At 46.0% G+C, this 19,690-nt stretch overlaps 1 protein-coding gene across 1 annotated transcript in view; it reads left to right on the top strand.

Moving 5' to 3' along the window:
• Positions 1–19,690, top strand: part of KIF26B (kinesin family member 26B) — a 498,005-nt gene that overhangs the window by 213,531 nt on the left and 264,784 nt on the right. Inside the window, exon 4 of the mRNA XM_079904855.1 lies at positions 14,944–15,110. Coding sequence (XP_079760981.1) covers positions 14,944–15,110 — 167 coding nt within the window. The remainder of the gene's footprint in view (positions 1–14,943; positions 15,111–19,690) is intronic.

Below are 19,690 nucleotides of genomic sequence, written 5' to 3'. Positions count from 1 at the left end.
CAAGACAATGTTTTAATTGAATGAGCCTGAAAGATGCGAGCTACATGATCGTCATAGATCTGTAACACTAAAGACTAAGAATCAGCTGAGAAAGTGGGTAAGCATGGCGCACATTAGGTTTACTCTGAGCTGTGGTCTGTCTGGGACTTTAATGAAATTATAATTTGGTAATTAGAGGGCTGCAAAAGTTTAGAGTCTATGTATTAGAAGTACCTACACATCAAAAACTCCTGCTTGGGAAAAGTGTTCCTCTAGACGTCTGGTACTTCTCTCCCTCTGCGTAGATCTACGCTGGAGACATTCTAGACAGCTGGCTACTGGGATTGTTCTTAAAGGTCTCTATGGTAGGAAGGTGGGTCTGTAACCTGCAACCCCACTTTCGGAATGTGTTCCTTTTAGGGCCAATCTAATTTGAGGTTATTTATTCTATGTATTTCCTCAGTGGACATGTTTACTAATTCTCAAATGTGTCTTTGTATATTTCAGAAGTTTCTTCTTAGGGTTCTTTCCCCCAGAGAAGTAGTTTTCATTCTTTTTTGTTTTTGTTTGTTTGTTTTTTTGTTTTTTGCGCTACGCGGGCCTCTCACTGTTGTGGCCTCTCCCGTTGTGGAGCACAGGCTCTGGACATGCAGGCTCAGCGACCATAGCTCATGGGCCCAGCTGCTCTGCGGCATGTGGAATCTTCCCGGACCGGGGCACGAACCCGTGTCCCCTGCATCGGCAGGTGGACTCTCAACCACTGCGCCACCAGGGAAGCCCAGTTTTCATTCTTTCTCAAAGATACTGCTGGACAGAATTACTCCTCCAACAAGAGCGATTCTGGGGTGTGAGTATGTGTGTCCACACGTGTGTGCTTGTTTACTTTGGCCTCATCTTGGGCTCTGGGAAAAAAACAATCTACTAAGTCTTAAGCTACTATAAAATGTCTACGTGTTGTCCTGCTCTTGCCAACTTTGTGTGAACGTGCTAGTGGTAAGCCCTGTAGGAAGTCAAATAGCAGAGGTTTCAATACTTACTCCAAGAGGGTTGCTCAGAGGTGTAAAGGTATTCCACAGCAAGATTTATTTCCTGCCTTCATGGAACTGACCTTCTGAAACGGGTATGTTGCTGTCCATGCTAATACGGGGTTACTGCAGCCTCTATGTATTCTCAATTTGTGTTGAAAATCGTAGTTTTGGGCCACTAGCTGCTTTCTACGATGGACTTGCTGATTCCACACTCTGGATCTGAGAACCCGGGTCTGTTTGTATGGTTGTCTGTCCCACACATGGAAGCCCTGTAGACTGCAGCGTTACTTTGTGTTACGGGTAGAGTCAGGGTTTGGGGAGTCGAGGAAAGATGACAAGCAGACTTAGCTGAGATGTTAATGTTTCGTTGCTTTCTCTCAAGAGGTTGTTAAGAGAATAATTCAATTTTGGGAGAACTGCAACCAGACTGATTTGTTAATACAGTTTAGAGTCTTTTAACTCGGGATTGGATGAATAGCTTTTCAAGTGTGTATGAAAGACGAGAATCCCAAAAGATCAGCTCTATTTTAAATAGCAGACTCCAGGGACTCAAGGATTGTAACAGAAGGGCAGATATGGAAGAGATGAACTCCCAGGTCCAACTCTGTGTGAGAATAAAGCACGGCACTGGCTGTCATCCCTGAGGTGTCGGGGTCTGCCAATCTGGCTGGCTCTGGGTTGCTAGCTGGGGGAATCTAGTTAGATAGGCTCACAATAAGTTAGTTGGTATTGACTTTGCTGGGCCTGACCCATATTATAAAGTTCTAACAAGTGGAAAGTATAGCTGAGCTTTGGGAAAAGCCATAGCATGTACAATAGAAGAGAAACCAACATCTTAAATGAACAGAGGAGAAATTTAAGCAGAACCACCAAGTGAAGAAATTAGGACACTGGATGGAATGTTGCAGCCGAAACAGAAAAAAAGTAGACATTTATTTAGTAAGGACACATGAGATTGTACAACTTTTGCTTCAACTCACACAGAAGGCCTTTGTCTCTTGGCTAATTAATGATGTTCAAAGAGAAGAGGTGCTGAGAAAATGACACGGACTTGAAGAAATCAGACAACAGCAAAGTTAGTAGCAGAATTTCATTTTACAACTCATGAGGCCCAGGATTTTTAAATATCCCAGAATTTGAGAATTCAGAGTTAAGGATGTAAGGGGCACCCAAACATTATTAAACGTCTACGCATTCTCAATGTTATTTTTACTAGTGAAATACACAATGAAAGCATGCATATGTAAAGAAATGTATTTTAGTACTCATCCAGATCCCCTGGGTGAACTGATTTAGAAAACCATCAAATGCATTTTGTCATAGGTCTGGGGATGGGATGGGGATCTGTCCTGACTGGGATTCGTGATCCAGAGTTTCCCAGGAAGCAACCCTGCTGAGCTGTTCTCTGAAGTCTGGACAGGTAGGAACATACAGAAGTGGAAATTACCAGCCATATGGAGTGAGTGATCCTGAACTCAGAAGGGACGAGACAGAGGAACGGTTCCAGACGTCTTCACAGGATTATTTTAGGTCAGCCCACAAATGTTTGCCTACTCCTGTGCAGCTCTTCAATGAGAGACTCTGAAGCATCGGTTTAGAAGCTTAAGCCGTTGTTATTTGAGGAGAAGGACAATTGAGAGTGTTTTTATTTGATATTCCTTATGGCAGATCCCTGATTTTGGAAACGAGGTTGTAGAGAGGTTAACTGACTTCACAAAGGTCCCGCAGCCAGCTGTTTGGCTACAACCAAGCCCCTGGCTTATTGCTGAACTACAGAGCCTGGCTCGCTCGCTCTCTCTCTCTGTATGTATTTCGGGGATTTTTAGAGTTCTGCTGTCCTATTGTTAGCTTTTTGATGTGCATTTAAGTAAGTGCTACAATTGACTGGTAGTGCCACAAACCAGATGTGTGATTTTGGACAACTCAGCTCACCAGTCTGGACCACGGTGTCTTCATGTTTACACATGAAAGTTGGCCTAGACTCTATCTAAGGACTTTTCCAGCTCCATTGAAACATTTTTGTGAAAATTGCTTTTTGGCTGGTGTAGGATTTGGCATTTCTGCAACTGGTAAGCAGAAGATGTGAGGTCAGTTCAAAGCTGGAACTGTGAAAATCTGTGCATCGCTTTGGAACAACCAGCTGACCCTTTGAAAGAATCAGCCCCTTGTTCACCATTGATGGTTTGGTACAGTACTGGGGAAAGCTTTCTGTTTTGTTGTTGACGTTGACATATTTGTATGTTTTTGCATAATGGCCACACAAATGTTAAATTAGGGACATGCTTTAAGGTGAAAGAGGAATATTTCTAAACGTCCCTGCTTTATATTTGATGATGACTTTAGGCACCACAGAGCACATTCAGTGCATTATCTCATTTCACCCAAGACACAGATTCATGAGTTCCCCTCACTGGGGAAATTAGGGCTAAGAGAGGGGAAATAACTTCCCTCACGTTGTCATCAACCAAGCCATACCTAGAATGGGATCCTTTCATTCAGTGCAATGCTTACCAAGGGCCTGATGCGTGGCATACCCTTTCCTAGGGACTGGGATTACACTGGCAATTCCATTTGGTCCAGCCTGTCTCCAGTCTGGGCATCTCTCCTTTGTGGCTGTGGTGTGAGCAGAATGAATCCTATAATCTAGCCAGCCTCAATGCTGTCAGCTTCCTTGAAGGACTCCAAACAAGGACGAGCCCCTTCCCTGGTGCTGGGAGCCCTGCAGACCTGGCTTTCATGACTCCTGGGTCAGGGCTCCAGCAGTTGCCAACCTCGCCCCTTCTTTGTGCGGACTCTCTGTCTACCACCCCAGCATCCTGAGGGCTGTGTGCGTTCATGTGTGTCTGTGTGCGTGCATGCACGTGTGTGTGTGTGTGTGTGTACACATGCCTTTGTTTGTTAAGTTCCCAACATTGTCCCCTCAGTTTTGCCCAGAAGGCAAGGTTGCTTTTGCATTTAGTGAACTGGCTGTTCTGCAGACCTTGGTGGGTCCCTTACAGCAGAGTATTGTCTCAGGTCCCTCTTGACTTTTTCTCACAAGAGCTCAAGGAAACTATGAGGAAGTAAGGTGCCTACAAGGAATGCACATTTAAAATTCCAGGCCATGAGGCGCTGCCGGTTTTCTTGAAAGTTTTCCAAGCGTTAGCCAAGACAGGTGAAGAACAGTGGCGTGCTCTAGGAAGGGACTGCTTCCTAAAGCTGCATGGCCACGTACAGACGAACACAGCAGGTCAGGCATGGATGGAAAGGCCACGATCTGTATTAGAATTAAATGCTACATCAGTTCTGTAATCTAATGTTCAGTTTCTTAATCTTACTGTGTTTTCTCTTGGAAGCATAACTAATAAACCATGCCGTCTGTAAACGTTACATGAGCAAGTATTGAGATATTCAGAAATTCTAAGCCCTTTTTTTTCGGAGATTAGAACTATGTTTTGCTTTTTATTGGAAAAGGGTGAGAGAATGGCTCAATTTTGTGACATGGGTCTTTAAACTTCTTCCTTCACACATTTTATCCTCAGGCGCCTCAGGGTTCTACGTGTAGCTGAAGGTCTTGTCTGATCCCGGGAAGAGCTAGGACAGGCAGTGGGACTTCAGCCTCTAAGCTTTATTCTGTCTCTCCTGGAAACCATGTGCCTAGGATCGCTTGCCTAATATTCCAGAGAATTCCAGCTCCCTAGCTGTGGCCATCACATGCTCACACTTAAGCTGGCTGAAAGGCACTGGTCTCGTCTCCTTTTTAAAAATCTTTTTCTGTAATTTCTTTTTGTTTTTCTCTTTCTTCCCCTTTCTCCTGTTTCCCTCTTTTTTTCTTTGTCTCTGTCCCTTGGCCTCTTTGTTTCTTTTCTTTTTTTTTTTTTTGCGGTACGTGGGCCTCTCACCGCCGTGGCCTCTCCCGCTGCGGAGCACAGGCTCTGGACGCGCAGGCCCAGCGGCCATGGCTCACGGGCCCAGCCGCTCCATGGCATGTGGGATCTTCCCGGACCAGGGCACGAACCCGCGTCCCCTGCATCGGCAGGCGGATTCCCAACCACTGCACCACCAGGGAAGCCCTCTTTGTTTCTTGTTTGCCTTTTCTTTTCCCCACTCCAGTCATTTATCTCACCAATATATTGAATGAAGTGTACCCTGAGATACCTTATTTTTTTTTGAATAAAGCTTTGTCTAACCTGTTCATAATTTTTAAAATCAGGTGAAAATAACCTTTATCCCTCAAAACCAAACAAAACTCAAGCAATGCTAACGCAACTAAATTAAGTTTATTTTTATTTGTAGGTATTTGTAATTAATGTATTAATTGATGTATTTATTAGGTATATTCCATATCCAGACACTGTGCTATGGTGGTAATACTGAAGTGAGCAACACCCAGTCCCTCTCCTCACAGGGCTTGCTATCTAGTTGGGCAGAGAGACCAGTGACAGGCAGTTACAAAACAAAACAAATGCTCTGATACAAGGGCAGCCGTGCGGACCATAGGGAGGGGTGGCCCTGATCATCCAGGGTGGGAAGAGTGCTCAGGGCATTCCTGGGGCACTGGCTCTTGGAAGTGTTTGGGGTGGGGTGCAATGGTAACCTTCCCCCAGTAAAAGAGCCGCCCACGTGATTCAGGACATGAAAAAATCCTTTAGTTCTTCCAGGTTCTCGGAGCTGACCTTGGGGCCCAACCCCGATGCCAGGATTGGGTTGATGCTGGTTGCTCTACTCAGTCTGAATTTGCTTAGTTGCAGATGGAAAGTGAGATCGGTTACATCAAGATTCAGACCATTTGATTTTGCTTTCATTTGATCCTAAAAATCACAAAACATTGGATAGAGCAAGCCTGTGGGCATATTGAGAAATGATTCAAATGATCCTTTTCTTTGCTCTTCATCAACTCTTTGGCTGTTAACACATTTTCTGAATGGGGCAGCCACAGTTGAAGAGCCGTACATTCTCTGAATGATGTGATCAGTGCAAGATAAACTCAAGGATGGAAAGAAAGGAAACCTGGCGTCAATACCTCCTCCAGGGTTTTTCCCATGTGGCAGACAGAGTTAAAGCTATTATTTGGTGACAGTTGTGCCTTGTTCATAGGGTTGCTGTCAGGATTAAATATGGCGGCATATATACAAAGTTGTTAGAACAGACCCTGACTCAAAAACGATAATGAGTAGGATGACGCCCTATGAGGATGCCTAAAGTCACTTCTCAACGTTCTCTCAGGCTGAGACTAACCTCATCATGGCAGCTAGACGCCTGGTATCATTGTATGTCTTGGAATGTGTCACTAAACCACCCCACAAAACATACTTGAGCACCAAGTATTAAAAGTATTGTCAGTCAACCTATTTACATGTATCTATAGGTAGAAATACTACAAGCTTGATGGTAAGACTTTATTTGTTTTAAGATATTCTTTAAAGGAATATTTGAGCTCTGCCTTGAGCTGCACATCTCAGAACTAATATACATCAGTGGAACAGGATAGAAAACCCAGAGATAAACCCACGCACCTATAGTCAATTAATCTATGACAAAGGAGGCAAAAATATACAATGGAGCAAAGACAATCTCTTCAGTAAGTGTTGCTGGGAAAACTAGACAGCTACATGTAAAAGAATGAAATTAGAACACTCCCTAACACCATACACAAAAATAAACTCGAAATGGATTAAAGAACTAAATGTAAGGCTAGACACTATAAAACTCTTAGAGGAAAACGTAGGCACAACACTCTTTGACGTAAATCGCAGCAAGGTCCTTTTCTGACCCACCTCCTAGAGTAATGGAAATAAAAACAAAAATAAACAAATGGAACCTAATGAAACTTAAAAGCTTTTGCACAGCAAAGGATACCATAAAGAAGGTGAAAAGACAGCCCTCAGAATGGGAGAAAATATTTGCAAACGAAGCAACTGACAAAAGATTAATCTCCAAAATATACAAACAGCTCATGCAGCTCAATATCAAAAAACAAACAACCCAATCCAAAACTCGGTGGAAGGCCTAAATAGACATTTCTCCAAAGAAGACATACAGATGGCCAACAAACACATGAAAAGATGCCCAACATCACTAATTATTAGAGAAATGCAATTCAAAACTACAGTGAGTAGTTCTGACCTCGCACCAGTCAGAATGGCCATCATCAAAAAATCTACAAACAATAAATGCTGGAGAGGCTGTGGAGAAAAGGGAACCCTCCTGCATTGTTGGTGAGATTGTAAATTGATACAGCCACTGTGGAGAACAGTATGGAGGTTCCTTAAAAAACTAAAACTAGGACTACCATATGACCCAGCAATCCCACTACTGGGAATATACCTTGAGAAAAACATAATTCAAAAAGACACATGCACCCCAATGTTTACTGCAGCACTATTTACAATAGCCAGGACATGGAAGCAACCTAAATGTCCATCGACAGATGAATGGATAAAAAGATGTGCTACATATATACAATGGAATATTACTCAGCCATAAAAAGGAATGAAATTGGGTCATTTGTAGAGATGTGGATGGACCTAGAGACTGTCATACAGAGTAAAGTAAGTCAGAAAGAGAAAAACGAATATCGTATATTAACGCACATATGTGGAATCTGAAAAAATTGGTACAGACGATCTTATTTACAAAGCAGAGATAGAGACACAGACGTAGAGAACAAACGTATGGATACCAAGGGGGAAAAGGGGTGGTGGGATGAATTGGAAGATTGGGATTGACATATATACACGATTGATACTATGTATAAAATAGATAACTAACGAGAACCTACTATATAGCACAGGGGACTCTACTCAATGCTCTGTGGTGATCTAAATGGGAAGAAGGAAATCCAAAAAAGAGGGGATATATATATATATATACGTAGAGCTGATTCACTTTGCTGTCCAGTAGAAACTAACACAATATTGTAAAACAACTATACTCCAATAAAAATTAAAAGCAAAAAAGAAATCTAAGGGAAGAATCCGAAACAGAAATGCAGCTGGCCCTTTGTTGTACCCTGCACCTCAGTCTTTTCTAAAGCATTTGGGTGGCCCTGCCCCTTTACCTTTTAGCAACACAAAGAATAAAAGAAGACAGTCATGTGCACTGAGGGGCCAGATTTAAGCCCTGATAATGGGTATCATGAAACACAGCAGCCTCCTCTGTTTGCTGACTCATCATTCAGGGCGGAACCCTGATGAAGGTGAGGCTGTAAATCCAGGGTGAGGAAAAGGCAGCTCTCCTCGGCCCCGGGAGCACCGGTGTGTGGAATTCTCTGTGGCAAGAGGTCACTGAGTCAAAGCTGTGGATGGATAATTTTATGGCCGCTAATAAAATTTATAGCCAAAGCAAGTTAAGATAATAAGGGTAATCAAACACCCAGCCGTGGGACATAAGAATCCCATCATGGCCCCTTGGTGCTGGCTGTGGGGAGGGGGTAGCTGGACAACACAGGAGGACTATATCTGTGTGACTCAAGGTAGCCGCGGGGTCTCAGAGGTGGTCTGTGCCCCGTGGGAGTCACAAGGACTAGGCCAGGCCAGGGACCAGGTTCAAGTTAGGCGGCATTGCCTGTGCTCCGGGGACAGCATGCCAAGGGCTGGAGGGTTAACCGGAGCGTTTAAATGCCTAAAAGTCACAGTGGCATGGGAGAGGAGCCGAACCAACCCAGTTCCAGAACACTAGTTATGGAAAAAATGTTAACTGACTGTTCGGGTGGGACATGGCAGGAATGAGGGAAGCTGAGGAAGGACGGCGTTTGACCTGGTACAGAAATCAAATGAGGTTTAATCCAAGAGCCCAGTTCCGGTGGAGGCTTTCTCCAGCCCCTCCCAGCTTTCCTGGTCTCCTCGCCTTCCCGTTGCTCCCTCGTCGAGGGCTCTGGCTCACCCCGTCTCCTGCAGGCTTCGGGCATAGGCTGGTGGGGTCCTGTCCCTGAGACCCCCCTGCAAACTCACTGTCATAGTCCCTGGAGGACTCGGCCTCGACACCCAGAGTCCTCATGACTCCCTCTAAAATGACAAAGCAGGTGCAGGCCACCTGGGACAAGCTGAAGGGGATCAACTCTTTGGTGTTGTGGCGTTTCTCTTTCGTTCCTTTTCTTTTTTCTTTATTGTGGTAAAATATACATAACCTAAAATTTCCCCTTTGATGTTTCTGAACAGAGAATCTTTTGTCCCTTAGGTGAGTTTCACATGGAGGTCAAATCTCACCACCTCTGCTTTGTTCCAGGAGAGTGGCCTGTGCACCAGAACAATTTCTAAACCTTGAGCTACTTATTCAAGCAATTCTAGAAATATTTAGAGCACCTATTATGTGCCAGGTATTGCATTAGGAGCTCTGAACTTTCAGATACAACCAGATAATTGAGTTTGACCCTGGAGTTATTATCATGATTATGGGGCTGCATTTTAAAATAAGAGGAGTACTGTCCTTACAGCTTTGGTTTCTGTCCAAGTGCTTTTTCTTAGTCCTTTCAGTGAGCGGATCTTGGGCTGTCCCGTTATTTATTTATTTAAATTTTTTGAGGTACACGGGCCTCTCACTGCAGTGTCCTCTCCCGTTGCGGAGCACAGGCTCCGGATGTGCAGGCTCAGCGGCCATGGCTCATGGGCCCAGCCGCTCCGCGGCATGTGGGATCTTCCCGGACCGGGGCACGAACCCACGTCCCCTGCATCGGCAGGCGGACTCTCAACCACTGCGCCACCAGGGAAGCCCTGGGCTGTCCCTTTAGTCAGCAGTCCCCTGGTGCTCTTTATTCTAAGTTGTTTTTTTTTTTTTAATTGTGGTAAAATGTACGATATAAAATTTACCATTTTAACTATTTTTAATTTACCATTAGTTCTGTAGCATTAAGTACATTAAGATGATTGTGGTGCAATCATCACCGCCATCCATCTCCAGAACTTTCCCATCTTCCCAAACTGAAAGTAGGTACCCGTTAAACAGTAACTCCCCGTGTCTTCCTCCCTAGGCCTCTGGCAACCACCATTCTACCTTCTGTCTCTATGAATCTAACTACTCCAGGTGCCTCATATAAATGGAATCATACAATCTTTGTCCTTCTGTTTTTTTGTTTGTTTTGTTCCGTTTTTGTTAAAATATCTTTAGAAGAGATTAGTGGAAAACACATTTTATTGTTCTAGTTTTCAGTAGCTTTTCTTCAGGCAAAAAGAGCCAGCAGTAGTTAACTTGCTGCAATGTCTGCTGAGACTTCTAAGCAAACACTGTGTTGCCGTATGAGCTCTGGCCCTTTTACAAATCCTGCTTAGGAAAGGTGCTTACTACCACTGCGCACGGCACGGGAGCCACCTTTGCAATGCATCACTTCAGTTCTGGGTAGGTCTGGTTTCCAGGTGGAGAACAGACAGGCAGGGTGAGATGAAAGTTGAAATGCGATCAAGTTTGCCCAATCGCTCAGGGGCAGAAAGCACTGACACGAAAAGAGTGCAGTGGAACCCCTTAGGGAGGGCTGAGGCCAGCACAGACACTGCAGAAGAGGAGACCGTTCTGGCTTCGGAGACATCGCAGTGCTTCCCTCCTGAGTGGGGCATACCTCTTGTTTCTTTGCCTGCCAGGATCGAATGAACATATCTCATAAAATGAAGCATTTTGGTCCCCAGAAGGAGGGGTACAGAGGTAAGAGACACGCGCCCATGGCTGTTCCAAGAATCCTGGGTCACAAAGGGCAGCTGCTCCCCAGGGAGATCCTTCAGGGGAGGGGGGAGGGAAGGGGCCAGATGCTGTTAGATCCAGCTCCAGAAGTGACTCAAGTGGGGATTGACACATGTTCCTGCAGTGCAAGCGAAGACTCATATACAGAAAAGGATGGAAAATTTTCTCTCCCCCCTACTCTCTGATAGGAGCAAAACCCAAATAAGTCAATGGGGGCCTATCTCACTGCAGTGTGATTATTAGAGGAAGATGCTGTTCTCTGTTACCCTGTGACTGAAATGCAGGGTCTGCATGATCAGCTGTAACCGTTTATCTTCGGTTTGGGGATGCATTTGTTGATCTTGTCCTTTTCAGATTTGCTTACCTCGTTTAGGCTTTTTGAAATTGTATTCTGCTGTCCTCGTTCCCTAAGAGTGCAACCACTGACAGCATAGACAATACCAAGGGTTGACGTTAGTTGTGTCCAGTCTTTTTCAGGATAACTGTGAGTTAGGCTGTGCTAACACACATCAAAAATATTTACTGAGGGCTTCCCTGGTGGCACAGTGGTTGAGAGTCCACCTGCCGATGCAGGGGACGCGGGTTCGTGCCCCGGTCTGGGAGGATCCCACATGCCGCGGAGCGGCTGGGCCCGTGAGCCATGGCCGCTGAGCCTGCGCGTCCAGAGCCTGTGCTCCGCAACGGGAGAGGCCACAGCAGTGAAAGGCCCGCGTACCGCAAAAAAAAAAAAATATTTACTGAGCACCACTGTTTGCAAAACATATAAAAATATTAAGTAACAGTGTAAGTAGTAATAACAATAAAGGAGATACCCCCAAACAGTGAGATACAAGTTGCCTAACAGAAAATGCTTTATATGTTATTTTCTGGGATTTGAGGTCATAATGCCATTAAATATAAAGACTGAGTGGGATGCATCTGCTGTCCTCAGAAGTCTCTGCACAGGAAATGGATACTGTTGGTGTTCCCTGCTGCCCCGGCAGAGTCCAAGGGAGGTGGCTTTCTGGGTCAATAATGCCATTTAAGATGAGCCCCCAAGTTGTCACACTCTGGAAGCTCTCAGAGTCCTTCCCATCAGTGGAGAAGTTAAAGGTCAATGGCTTATAGATTGCGATTTGCCATGTGCAAGCAACCTTGGTTGATAACAGCCAAACATCTTTTGTCTTGATTCTGTGGTCGAGATCGTAACTGAATTTCAGATCCGAGATTTCTTTGTGAACAAGTATACGGCTCCTCATGTTGAGGTAGCAGTGCAAAAATGTAAATGTGCTTGAAAGACATGACTCTTGCCTAGGATGACAACGTAGTGAGCGGCTTTATCTGTGAGAGGCAGCTCCCTGTGCACGCGAACGGTAGCGGGGACTCCCGTGCGCACTGAAGACCCCACATGGACCAGCACACATGTGTGCAAACACACAGGCGCCCCCCCCGCTCCCTGTGCCTGGTTCCTTTACTGCCATCCCGTGTTTCAGTGACCACTACCCTCGGGATGTGATGTGGTGTTTTGAAAGTCACAGATACTTGTTGCTTTAGTGAAACCATCCGGTGTAACAGAGATGGAGAGCAAACAGCAGGTTTTAATCAGAACTAAAGCAAATGAAATCCTGTGGTGAAAATCTAGTCCCCCTAAAGTTAGTGATTGGGACCCCCTGGCAAGTTTTCAGCTGCTGCTTCTAGACTATGACATACACACATAATCAAGATAACGAATACTTTCCCCCAGAACTTTGCGCTTTTCAGATGTGTTAGACGAAGAGATTGAGGTGTTTGAATTTTCCCACGAAGAGTCTTGTAGCTTTCACAGTATCGTGAGAGAAAACATTAAGTCAGAATAGTCTGAAAAGCAGAGATAAACCATAGTCCCCTACAAAGAAGGCTTTGGATTGCAGACTGTGCAGTGAAGCTAAGGTTTCCGGGAACTCCTGCTGTTTGGGCGTTTTCTCTTACAGTGGATTGCGGGGAGGGGGCCCCTAGAGCCGCCTTGAGGGGACAGTTAAAGTGGGAATGAGGGTTGGACTGGGGGAGGGGAGGGCAGAGTGAAAATGTCACAGAATCCAGCAAATCCGGGCTCAGCCTTGGCCCCTGCTCCCTAGCTGTTTTCCCCTGGGGAAGCAGACCCAGGTTTCTGCCCCTCGGTCTCTTAGAATCCAGCTTCTGCAGGACTGCAGTGAGGGCCCCGGGGGGAACCGACCACGACAGCACACCCCTTAGCCCCATCTCACACACATCTTAGCACATCTCACGTGCTGCCCACCTGGCCTGGGAACCAAGGGTAGGGGCCGCTGCGTGACTGCAGAGGGGCTTGGGGTTCTCGGCGAGCTCATCCCCATGCCCTTTGGAGAAGCCAAGTCTTCCGGGCAGATTCTTACAGAACAGAGCCTTCATTATAGCTAGCAGCAAAAAAGCAGGCCCCTCTTAGAGAGACTTGCTTTTGAAGTGTGGGGAGGCCGCCCGCTGGTAGGAAAGGCCACTGCCCTGAAATAAGATTCGGAACCAGGGCAAGAGTGAATGCTGCTGCGTAGGTGGTCTGCTTCCAAGGAGGGGGTCGCCTAGGGAACACAGGGTTGGGGTAGGTGTTAGTTTTGTCACAAGGATGATCAAGGAGGGTCGGCCGCACGTCGCTCCTGAGACCCCATTCTGGTGTGGAGAGCTGTGGGATGGAGGGAATTCACGGTGAGGTTTGTTTGGGGACACTGTCCGGGATGGCATCCTGTACCACCGGTGCTTCGTAAGTGCCATTTCGTGGTGACAACAGTGTGCGTGCCCACGGCCAGGTCCCCGGTTGTTTCAGCCGTCCCCTCCAGCATGCCTCACTCCGGGAGAGTGGTAGCTGGTTGAGGGGAGCCCACACCCCACGGGCTGCAGAGGAAGCCCAAAGCGAGGTGACACAGGCCCTCTGCCTGGGAAGCAGCCCCTGCCAGTGCGGGGAACGTCCTCCAGGCCACTGGCTGCTTTTGCCGTTTCCTCTCCCGTTTCTCTGATGTGGGTTGAGTTTCCTTACAACGCATTGAATGAATGAGAATAAGAAAGTGTGTATTGGCAGAATTACAGCTGGATAATGCCAAGGCTTTCCAAGTCAGAGCGTGAATTTAAGCAGAGCAAAGTTTCAAGTCTGTGGGGCTCAAGAGTGATTGCTGTTCTTCTAATAATGAAAAGTACAAATGTTTGATGTTCAAAGGTTAACCAACGGGACTCTTTCACTGGCCTTCTGGGCTGCTCAGCACAGAGTGGAAACTGTTCTGATCTTTGCCTTATCGCACTTGTATTTTCTAGGCAATTAGAAACATTGTCCACTCAGCATTTAAGAGGTTTGAACCGGCTGGAGACCTTTTTTTTTTCCCCCCCCAAACTAAAGTTTCCTTTTTTAAAAAAAAAACTGACAGTTTTTCCTTTTTGCAAGTAGACTGAAGTTTTAAAGTAACAGGCTTTCAAAATAGCACACTTAGGACTTGCCTGCATAATTATTACATTTGTCATGGGATTAGCACTTTCCGAAAGTATATTTCTATGCCAGTATCTTAATTTGCCCAGAAGTGTGGTTCTTCATAGTATATTATGTGCATTTAGGCAAAATAGACCCAGCCCCCATTCACTAGAATTTGCGCTATAAATGCAATTATTGCCAATAAAATGGAAGCCATTTATCTTAATGAACCAGTAGGAAAATTAAGTCTGTTGAAATGGTCTAAACCTTCCAAGAAAAAAAAAAAAAAACCATTGGTAATTCATGGTGGGCTGTATCTATTTTTATGAGCGTCTCTAAGTCACCTCTTTGCTGACTGCCTACAGCAAACAACAACGATACACAAGTAGTGTTTTGTTTAATTTCTTCTGTTCATTAGCAGGTTCACTTCTCCCTTAAAAAAATGATATCTTTGCCCCTCTTGTCTATTTGAGAGCCTTTAGGGCCTTCCTAGTAAGAAACCAGCACTAGTTGGTCCTACTGGTCTGGTCTTGGGCTGCAGATAGTGTGGTTAATGGCTTCTGCTTTCCCCTCCAAATGGAGGGGGGGACACAGAAGTAATTGAAACTTACAGTGTCAGGGCATAATTGTATTCCGTTATATTTAATGCAAACGAGGAGGTATTCTAGCTAACATGCAGGAAAACGGCCTTAGAGGAGGCCATGTCGCGTGTCACTGAATGCACGTGGGGACGTGTTCCCTCCCAGCCTCACCGCCCCCTGCCCCACGCTCTGGCCCCGACCCCAAAACAGAGGCGCTACCAGTGGTAGTCAGGAAATGCCGTGAGCCACAGGTAATGAGCTCGATCTCCGTGTTCCTTGCCAGATCTCCCAGCTGATGACAGAGCCTGGCCGGGAGGGCCTGACAGAGGCGGCGCTGAATCGCTACAATGCAGACAAGCCTTCGGCCTGCAGCGTCCCGGCCTCGCAAGCCTCCTGCGTGGCCAGCGAGACCTCCGCGGGCACCTCGGTGGCCGCGTCCTTCTTCGCCAGGTAAGAGAGGTGTCCAGACCCTCGGTTCTTTCAGGTGAGCCCACCCGGTTGGCCTCTCACGTGGACCCGTTTAGCTAAAACACTGGGAAGAGTTTGGGGCTGTTCTTTGACTTCACTCTTTAAGACAGGGTTTCTCAACCTCAGCCCTTTGACATTTGGGGCCAGGTAACTCTCTGTTTAAGGGGACTGTCCTGTGAGTATAAGATGTTTAGCAGCATCCTTGGCCTCTACTCGCCAGATTCCTGTGGCACCTTCCCCGGTTGTGACGACCCAAAATGTCTCCAGATGTTGCCAAACGTCGCCTGGCTTGAGAACCTCTGCTCTGGGAATACGTGGCTCTAAAGATGGTCTCCACAGGAGGAGGAATTTTGTGGGTGCAGCCCCATGGCTGGTGATTGCAGATATCTCTTCTCACTACAGAAGAGGAACTGCTTAAAATTTAGCTATTAAATAGACGGCAATTTTCTTCCTCCTTGACAGACTAGCTGGATAGTTGTCAACTAGCCAGCTAATTTCAGAAACTTAAAAAAAAAAAACCCTGAGAAACAAAAAAGAAAGATATTTCAACAATGTTTTCTGCCTAATTTTAGCAACACGGCAGAGACAGGGCAGGAGACATAGGACAGCTGAGCAGGAAGGGGCTTCAGGGATTGTCTGATTTGATCTCCTTATTTTATGAATAAGGAAACTGAGGACCAGGAAAGTTAAACTGTGAGGTAGTTTATAGCAAAGCCAGAAATAGAAACCAGATTCCTCTGGGTTTTCCTCTGTGACTCATTCTTTACTTGATACTTGGAACTTAACCTTAGAAAACTTTTTCTGTACCTAAGATTCGTGAGCTTCTGAGTAAGCGGGGTATAGACTAAATAGCGTGAGATGTGAAATCAGAAGACCCCTTGGGTTTGAGTTCCAGCTCTGCCTCAGGGTCCTCATCTATAAAATGAGGATAATATCTGTTCCTCAGTGTTGCTCTGAAGATTAACATAAGATGATTATAAATTATAAAGTATGTGCTAGACAAATGGTAATTCACTATGGACTTAACGAGCGTGTTAGTAAGAGGGAACGTTGCTTGGCTTTTCCTGTTATCCTTAGCAATGGTAACATCCAAAGCACAAATCTGAGGAAGGGGCTCTGATTAGGAAAGGAACAAGTTAGAGGAGGAACAGAGGCTGACATCCTGGATTAAGACACAATAAAGGCAGCACACGGGGCTTGTTGGAAGACTGGCTTTGAGGTTCTGGTTGTACCTTGGTGCCGTGTTTATTGTCCTGTGAACAACTGGGCCAACTTGAATGTATGGGAAGTAACAGGAAATATGTATGTAGTGGCCACCTGACAACAGAGGCCATCGTGTTAGCTCTGTGTGTTTGTGAATTTCTGTGTTGTCTGGGACCGCTGAGAAAGCTTACTGGGAGGTCATGTCCATGCCACTCAAGGAGAGAATAAACAGATGGAACAGAATATGAGGGAATGCCACAAGCACAGAAGATCCCGGGACATAGGTAGGCTATCAGAGCATGTCTACAGGAGGGTGACTAAAGTGGTGAGGAACTAGGAGGCCAAGTCCTAGCAGGCTTAGTCTGGAGAAGAGAGCCCTCAGCTGTCTCTTGGGCCATCATGTAAAAGAGGGATTTGGATGGTTGTATAGAAAACCCGAGTATGGGGGCCAAGGCTGAATAAAACCTCATGATGAAAGAGAGAGATCTCCCAGCTCAGAATGAAGGAGAACTTGCTCACAATTCAAACTGCCCCAAGAGACAGTGAGGTCCCCATCACCGAGGGAGATCAAGCTTGCATTGGGTGACTACCTGGCTTCATTGCGGGAGAGAACATTCAGTGCTCAGCTGGGGGCTGATCTCCTGAAATACTGAAATGTCCAGAGATTTTTACAGACTGACTGACTCATAAAAAAAAACCAGAAAAAGGAGTTGAAGCAGGAAGAAATAAGAAGTGCTATGATCCCTGATGGACAGTGTTTTGGGAGAATAGCGTTCCCTGCTGGGGGGAAACCAACAGTGTCATCCGAGTCAGGGAGAGGATGTCGAGATGGGATAGACCAGGAAGGCCTGAGTGCTGGACAAAAGGTGTATGGAGGCCAGCTTTCACGTGGGTCAGAGAAGGATTTACAAACAAGTGAACAAACACCAGGGAAAAGAATGGCGAATGACTGGCAAAGACAGTCTTCCTGAGAGTTTTGCTTGTACACCAAGGGGTAGAATGGAAACACCAGGGTGGACCCACCTGAATGGGCCAGTGATGTCAGTTCGACGAGGCCCTGGGGATGATGTTAGCAATAAACAAAGAACCCCTGAATTCAGAATTGCAAGGGCTTGTGGTATGAGCTTCCAAAGAGCTAGAAAGGATTCAGAGGGCTACCTGAATACTTGTCATTGCTTTGTGGTGAATGCTGACAGCACCTGGAGCTTAGTGGGTTAAGGCATTAAAATTACATGGTTTGGGGCTTCCCTGGTGGCGCAGTGGTTGAGAGTCCGCCTGCCGATGCAGGGGACACGGGTTCATGCCCCGGTCCGGGAAGATCCTACATGCCATGGAGCGGCTGGGCCCGTGAGCCGTGGCCGCTGAGCCTGCGCATCCGGAGCCTGTGCTCCACAACGGGAGAGGCCACAACAGTGAGAGGCCTGCGTACCGCAAAAAAAAAACAAAAAGAAAAGAACTACGTGGTTTGTGTTTAGAGCATTTACAGTGTAGCGTAAGGGGTGAAGTATCATGAGAAAAAGAATAATTCTTTAAAAACACACACACACACAGACACACATATATATATATGGACACAGGGAGGGGGATGTGTAAGCTGGGACGATGTAAGAGAGTAGCATGGACATATATACACTCCCAAATGTAAAATAGATAGCTAGTGGGAAGCAGCCGCATAGCACAGGGTGATCAGCTCGGTGCTTTGTGACCACCTAGAGGGGTGGGATAGGGAGGGTGGGAGGGAGACGCAAGAGGGAGGGGATATGGGGATATATGTATACGTATAGCTGATTCACTTTGTTATACAGCAGAAACTAACACACCATTGCAAAGCAATTATACTCCAATAAAGATGTTTAAAAAAAAAGTCAAAAAAATAAAGTTCTGAAAAATTTGAAAAAAACCCCCATATATATATATATTTAAAGAATTATATATGTATATTAGAGACTGAATATATATATATATCCACCCCCCCCCACACTCATTACGCGGTTTGCCCCGCTGCTCTTGTCCATAGTGGTTGGGCTGTCACGCCTCCCAGAGAGGGTGGCAGCATACTGACAACCTCCCTGTCATGGACGGGGACTGAGAGCAAAGTCGGGTGACCTGCTCAAGGTCCGCACTGTCAAGAGAGAACCAGGGTCGTCCCTCACCTCTGTGGGTCCCCAAAGGCCCCCCTGAGAAGTCATAAGCAGCCCCGTTACGTTGTCAGACAGTAAACTGAGGTCGCGTCAGAGGAGCTTTCTGTTTCAGCTCAAGCAAAGCTGTGTGAGGTGATGGTAGGCGTGGCTTTTAAGAAGGGTGGAATCTGGATCTGTTGCTGGGGCCAAAATTGGAAACACATTAGCGGTTATGGTTTTCGTGGAAGGATAGGAGAGTCGTTCCACATAGGAACTTGGGGGCAGGGTCAGCCCCTCAGATCTGTGTTCACCACTTTTGAACTCGTGCTGCTTGACTGTGTGATTGAAACACATCCGTGAGTCTGCAGGGCTCTGGACTCTACATAGCTCCAAGTGAGGACAGGCTGGCCAGCCCTCAAGAGCTGTGCTGGCCGTCATTTCATTGCAGATAGGAGCAGCGCCACTTGCCAAATTTGTGGCCAACGTGGCTGACATCTACTGAACACTCAGTGTGTATCACTCACTGCACTAAGCGCTTCATATGCAGAACCTCCCTTAATCCTCAGAGTAACCCTGGGACGTAGATCCTGCCGTTTTCCCTGTTTGATGGATAGAGAAAGAGGTGTCCTGAGTCAAGTCACCAGCCCAAGGCTACACAGCTGGGAAGTGGCAGGGTGGGGAGTCCATCCTCATTTCCTGTCACCTGTGAGCCTTGTTGCTGTTCTCTGTGCTAAGCAGGCTTTTCCCATCATAATCGCTGATAAAATCCACGAAGTAAGTGGGCCCTGCAATCAGTTTGAGAAGATAAGCAGAACAGCGACAAAACCCTGATTTGTTGAGGGCTGCAGGTGTCCACTTTTCTCTGTGATACAGGCCTTTCTTTTAAAGTGTTTACTTTTCAGAGCTATGGGTAGAGGTCTGGGTGGATCTTGTTGCATTTCAGATTCAACAGCTATGAAATAAAAATTCCAGTTCTGAATAAGCAGTGATATTTTGGACCAGGGCTACCCCCAGTGTGGTTTGTGGACAGCACACACTTACTGGTCTGTGGTAAGTGTGGAAATTCAGAGGAAGCATTTAGAAACTTCTGTAGCAAGTTGACAGAGTTAAGTTTATGCCTATTGAATCTAAAAATTAAAAAGTAGGTCTTATAGTTTGAATGTAATTAGAAATAAAAGCAAAAAAGTGATTCCTTCACCACAGATAATTTGAGAAGTGCTGCTTTAGAAAATGTTGAAG

Source organism: Stenella coeruleoalba (genome assembly GCF_951394435.1).
Source record: "Stenella coeruleoalba genome assembly, chromosome: 1".
NCBI lineage: Eukaryota > Metazoa > Chordata > Mammalia > Artiodactyla > Delphinidae > Stenella > Stenella coeruleoalba.
The sequence above is the reverse complement of the archived record's forward strand: the minus strand, read 5'-3'. Positions and strand labels throughout refer to the sequence as shown.